The 6000-nt window shown below is 49.6% G+C and overlaps 1 protein-coding gene across 1 annotated transcript in view; it reads left to right on the plus strand.

The window, feature by feature from the left end:
• The window catches only part of TOGARAM2 (TOG array regulator of axonemal microtubules 2), a 55904-nt gene extending 51355 nt beyond the window's left edge, over positions 1-4549 (plus strand). Inside the window, exons 19-20 of the mRNA XM_043916542.1 lie at positions 138-224; positions 4126-4549. Of these exons, the coding sequence (XP_043772477.1) occupies positions 138-224; positions 4126-4382 (344 nt within the window). The 3' untranslated portion in view covers positions 4383-4549. The remainder of the gene's footprint in view (positions 1-137; positions 225-4125) is intronic.
• The last annotated feature ends 1451 nt before the right edge of the window (positions 4550-6000 follow it).

Raw genomic sequence — 6000 nt, forward strand, 5'->3', positions numbered from 1 at the left:
TGTAACCTGGAAAAATTAATCCAGCTTCCCAAAGGGGCTCTTCCTTATGAAGGTGCAGCGGGTACCTTGCCCTGAACAACTGGTGCCTGTTCTCAGGCCTCGGCATCATGACCTCTGACACTCTCCGTCTCTTCCAGACAACCTTGGCCTTCTACAAATGTTTGCAGGACGAGTGCGCTTCCTGAGTGGCCGCGCTGTGCTTGATGTCACAGAACGTCTGTCTGGTGAGCACCCAGCCTTCCAGCCCATCTCTCTTCTTCTTTCCTGGCATGTAGTTGAACCACCCACTTATCTTAGATGAAAAAATCATCAAATAATCCTACAGACCATTTAAAAAATGTGATAAGCTGCTTGCTTAAAAAAATGTATTATTTACTGGGCTATGCTGGGTCTTAGCTGGGGCACGAAGTTTCTTCGCTCTTCCTGTGACAGGCAGGATTTTTTCTTTTTTTAGTTGCGGCATGCAGGATCTGTAGTTGTGGCATGTGGGATCTAGTTCCCTGACCAGAGATTGAACCTGGGCCCCCTGCCTTGGGAGCATGGACCACCAAGGAAGTTCCAATAAACTGCTTTTAAAAAATAATTCCAGGGGTGCTCAGTGTGTGTTGCCTGCCTGAGTGCATCATTCCTGCTCCTCTGCCCACCCTCATCTCTTGCTCCTGGTCTTGCCTCTGCACCCTGGTTCAATCCTCCCAGGGCCCCTGGAGTGGCCCCTTACTTCCGGTCCAGGTGCCAGGCCTGCTTCAAGCAGATGGCCTGGGCGAGGTCGGGCTGGGGGCTACAGTGCAGCTTCAGGGTCAGGTTAGGGGGCCCTGAAGTGAGAATGGGGTCATGTAGCACCTTGGGTATCAGACAATGAACCCTTTTCTGTTACTCAAAATCAGCATTCTCTGATTGTACAGGTACTTTATGGGCCCCAGAGGTGAGTGGGTATCCATTTACTGTAAACATTACCTATCTGTTTCCAAGAGAGCTCAAAAACAAGAGTTTCTACATAGTTCTTCTATTAACTCCATGTCAGTCAGGAACAGGGAAGAAAATTTCAATTGTCACAAGGCATGGACTAATAATAGCACAGCTTACCAGGGGAGTAAATCTTCTGCTAATTACTTCAGCTGCCTTTTAAGCTGGACTTTAATGGCATTTTCCTCATGATGCTGGGGCTATTAGCTAGGGGGGCACCCAGCTCCCCTCAGGCAAGTGAATGTGGATTGAGAGTGGAAGTGAGCTCTCTGGGGCTGGGGTGTAGGCCTCTCACTGCTGGAGGAGAGAGTGCAGGGGGGAGGCATCAGCGGAGGAGGAGTGGGTGAGGTGTGACAGGTTAGGGGGAAGTGAGCCCTTCACCCTTTGGTGGGGTCAGGGAGCCCTGCCTGGGCCCAGCTCCTGGGATAGTTTTGGTAGGAAATATGCTGTGCACTGGGATGGTCCCGACAGTTTTCACCTCTATGCTCTCAGGAGAGATTCAGTGGAGATTTAGGAAACCTTTGAGTTATTTGTTGTTGTTCAGTAGCTCAGTCTTGTCTGACTCTTTGTGACCCCATGAACTGCAGCACGCCAGGCTTCCCTGTCCTTCGTCATTTCCTGGAGTTTGCTCAAACTCAAGTCCATTGGGTCAGTGATACCATCCAACCGTCTTGTCCTCTGTCTTCCCCTTCCCCTCCTGCCTTCAATCTTTCCCAGCATAAGGGTCTTTTCCAGTGAGTCAGTTCTTCACATCAGGGGGCCAAAGTATTGGAGCTTCAGCTTTAGCATTAGTCCTTCCAATGCATATTCAGGATTGATTTCCTTTAGGCTTGACTGGTTTGACCTCCTTGCTGTCCAAGGGACTCTCAAGAGCCTTCTCCAGCATGACACTCATATCCATGCATGACTACTGGAAAAACTATAGCTTTGACTATCCGGACCTCTGTCGGCAAAGTGATCTCTCTGCTGTTTAATATGCTGTCTAGTATAGGGGCTTAATTGGATGATTGGTTTTCCTTTCCTTCCCTCTGGCAGGCCCCCGACTCCTCCCCCTTGCTCCTCCCCGGTCCCTTCCCCCTTCCCCTCCCCTAGCTCCTCCCCTCCCTTGTTCCTCCCCCACTACTTGCTCCTCCCATTTCCCCTAGCTCCTCCCCTCCCTTGCTCCTCCCCCACCACTTGCTCCTCCCATTTCCCCTTGCTCCTCCCATCTCTCCTTGCTCCTCCTACCCTCCCACCGCACTTGGGGCTGACCAGGTGGCTTCACGGTTAACTGTGCCCTCCCTTCTCAGCCTGTTTCCAGCACAGGGAATGTAACTCTCACTTCTTGGTTCCCATGTTATGACGTCATCGTGGCTGAGTTGGCTCCCTGGGTGCAATCCTGCCTTCCCAGGAATGAGGACCTCCTTGACTTTGGAGTGCTGTGTGTTACTGGGCGTGCCCCAAGAGGCCCCTAGTGTGGGGTGCAGGAACCCTGAGGGTATGGCCGGAAAGTCAGGGTACACAGTCCACAGGAGATGGCACAAGGAAAGCCTCAGGCTGGGCTGAGGGGGGGGCCAGGCCATTCTCTCTGTTCCCCACTGTCCCAGACTGGCTCTGAAATCAGAGGGGCACAAGCTGCAAAGTATCCTGGGGGATTGGATGAAGTTGAGTGGATGAAGGAAGGACAAATTGGGGGTTTCTCTAAAAAATAAAACTCCAGACCAGCCTCTGAAACGTGGTACTCCTAGAGATCTGGGGCAGCGAGAAGTGGGAAGAGGCTGGGCTTTGGAGTCAAGGTGGGCTTGACTTCTGCCCTCTGCCCTTGTTACCTGTGGGGCCTTGGGCCAGCTTCTTGACCCCCGAGTGTTGGTTTCCTCCTCTGTGAAACAGACAACTGTCCTGTCTCTCAGGTGAGAGAGAAACGGAATCACGATAGAAACCCCTGAGCCCCGGGCTCAGGCTCAGGCAGTGCTAGTTTCCCAAGTGTGTCTCAGCTCAGGAAACCTTCTGGTTTCTTTGCCCATAAATAAATCAAGTGCTTTTCTCAGCAGTGTTTGCCTTCACCAGCACTTATCCTTTGGCAGAATGACATGCAGAGTGTGCTGATTGTCAAGCAATCATTGTTAGCATGAATGCACTTTGGTTGATGCGACCAAAGCTGAGGGCTGTAGCAACCTGTCTGGAGCGGTGTGGGGTACCCCTTGACATGGCCTTGACACTGGGGGCAGCCCTGGCATTTTCTGTGTGATGGAGGGCTTGCTGGCAGGTTTTAGCCTGTCTCTGAGTTTTCCAGGGTTTAGAGAAGGCGGGGGGCCTGGGGTAACCAGATTTGGAGGGTTCACCACTGGAATGAATGACTCTGAATGAGGATCCATGCAGAGCTTGATGGTTTACAAAGTATGTTTGTGCCTCCCGTGTTACTACCGGGCTTGTCATGAGGTTTGGCATTGAGACACCAGGGAGGCCATGATGGTCTTATCTCCTGCTGGCAGTTTTATTTTCCAGAATGCTTCATCTGAGAGAATCCTGATCTTTCTCCCTAGAACAAGTTTTCTCTGTGTGAGTTCTCCTGGGTGGTAATGCAGATTAAAGCACTTCTAGGGCTAACTACTCTGTCACGTGCGTACCTGCACAGGCACTTCACCTGCATCTATTATCTAACAATCTCAAGACTTTGGTTCAGAATTCTTTTCCTCACTTTACAGGTTAGGGGATAGGCTCAGACAGGTTGGGTGGCTTTCTCAAGCTCACACAGCTAGTAAATAGCAGAGGGAGGACTGCAGTCCAGATGTGCCTGCCTCTTCCCTTTGCCCTGGGCTGCAGGGACCAATTACTCTGTCACAGGCTCTGAGCACTTTTGCCTTTGCATACCCCTTCCTCCATAAACAAACAAACCAAAAGTTTAAAATTATATTTTATGATTGGTTGATATGAACTCAAATATAAAGCAGGTTAGACATCTTCATAATTTTTTTCCTTCTGACTTTGAAAGAGTTTAAAATACTTCCATGGGTCCTGAAGCAAGTTGTGAGCCCTAGGTCATGTGTCTAATGACCCAGGCAGTCGAACCCCTGCGTTGCCTGCCTTTTGGAGGACAGAGTTGGTGTCCCCTTCCAAGGGAAGGCAGTGAGAGAGGGAGAGAGTGCCTGACTCAAGTAACTGTCCCTCTTTTCTGTGTGACAGAGCTGGTGGCCTCGGTTTACCCCCGGAAGCCTCAGGCCGTGGAGCGCCACGTCCTTCCCGTCCTCTGGCACTTTCTGAGCAGCATGACGGGGAGCGGCGTCCTGCCCGGGCACAGCGGGAACGTCCGCACGGCCGTCTGCCGGCTGTGCAGGAGCCTCCAGGAGCAGATGGGCTCCCGGCTGCAGGACTTGGCTGCCGGCCAGCCAAAGCAAGTCCTCAAAATGCTCCAGGAGCTCTTAGACTCAGAATCCCCGTGAGGCAGCTCAAGAGGTCACCGACAGGGGGAAGGCATCTGACAGCAGGACAACCGGCAGCTCACGCCCCTTTCTTCTGGATTAAAGGTGGATCTGGAATGGGCAACCGTTATTTTTATCTTATTTTATTTTTTATGATGGAATGATCTCCTGGTCTATTTTCCCTTAGAGTTCCAGATGGATATGGTATATTTTGAAGTAGAAATAAAAGAATTGTTTATTTTTCTAAGGTTTTATTATCTTGTATTTTTTTTCTTACCTCAGAGAATTTTTCAATAGCTAGGTTTGCGACAAAGAAAACAGAGCGCGATATGGTAACAACCTAAGTGTCCGATTTTGGGTGAAAGGATACAGATGATGCAACACACATGCTGCCCACACGTGTACATATATGTGTGCACCTGCACACCCACACACACAGACACACACACACACACACACTGTAATACTAACCGTAAAAAAGATGAGATCCTGCTCAAGTGGAGAAAGACAAATACCTTAAGATGTCACTCATCTGTGGAATATGAAAGAACAAAAGTCAAAAAAAAAAGAAAACGAGCAAGCAAAACAGAAGCAAATAGATACAGGAAACAGAGTAGTAGTTACCATAGAAGAAGGGTCATAGCAGGGATGGGCAAAAAGGGGAAAGAGGATTAATTGTATGGTGATGAAAACCTTTGGTGGTAAATTCACTATAATGTATAGAGAAGTCAAAATATAGTATTGTACAGGGAAAGATTGAAGGCAGGAGGAGAAGGGGACAACAGAAGATGAGATGGTTGGATGGCATCACAGACTCAATGGATGTGATTTTGAGCAAGCTCCGGGAGTTGGTGATGGACAGGGAAGCCTGGTGTGCTGCAGTCCATGGGGTTGCAAAGAGCTGGACATGACTGAGCGACTGAACTGACTGACACACAAAGAATTCTAGAAAGAAAACAAAACATGACAACAGCAAAACCAGTTGCTGATGCTACTGAGACAAAGAACTAGGGAGAAAAAGTGTAGCACAGACCCCCCATGTGGCAGACCGTGTTGCAGCATAGCTCCTGTCTGTGAATAGCTGGAGAAGCCCTGCTGCACCCAGAGACCCTGAGTTGGTCACTCAGCTCCAGCCCATCTGTCATAAGCCTGATGTGGGGTGAACACAAGCATCTCCGGGAGCATCCTGCTTCTGCTTTACAGTATCTTCAGTGCAGCATCTGCTGGTCCTATGGGACCCTTCCAGTGGATCTAAAAGGCAAGGAGAGTTCGATACTGACATTGGCATTACTAAAAGCCTTCTCTGGAAGGTGACTTTCTGGCTAGTTTCTGAAGAGGACTAGATTATGTTTCACTCTTGAAACTTTTTTAAAACTTTATTCACTTATTTATTTTTTGGCTGTGCTTGGTCTTTGTTGGTTCACAGGGTTTTCTCCAGTTTTGGTGAGCAGGGGCTACTGTCTAGTTGTGGTGCATGGGCTTCTCATTGCAGCGGCTTCTCTTGTTGTGGAGTACGGGCCCTAGGGCATGCAGACTTCAGTAGCTGTGGCACGTGGGTGCAGTAGTTGTGGCTCTTGGGCTCTAGAGCATGTGCTCAGTAGGTGGCACACAGGTTTTGTTGTCATTCGATATGTGGGAT

Source organism: Cervus elaphus, chromosome 11 (genome assembly GCF_910594005.1).
Source record: "Cervus elaphus chromosome 11, mCerEla1.1, whole genome shotgun sequence".
Classification (NCBI taxonomy): Eukaryota; Metazoa; Chordata; class Mammalia; order Artiodactyla; family Cervidae; genus Cervus; species Cervus elaphus.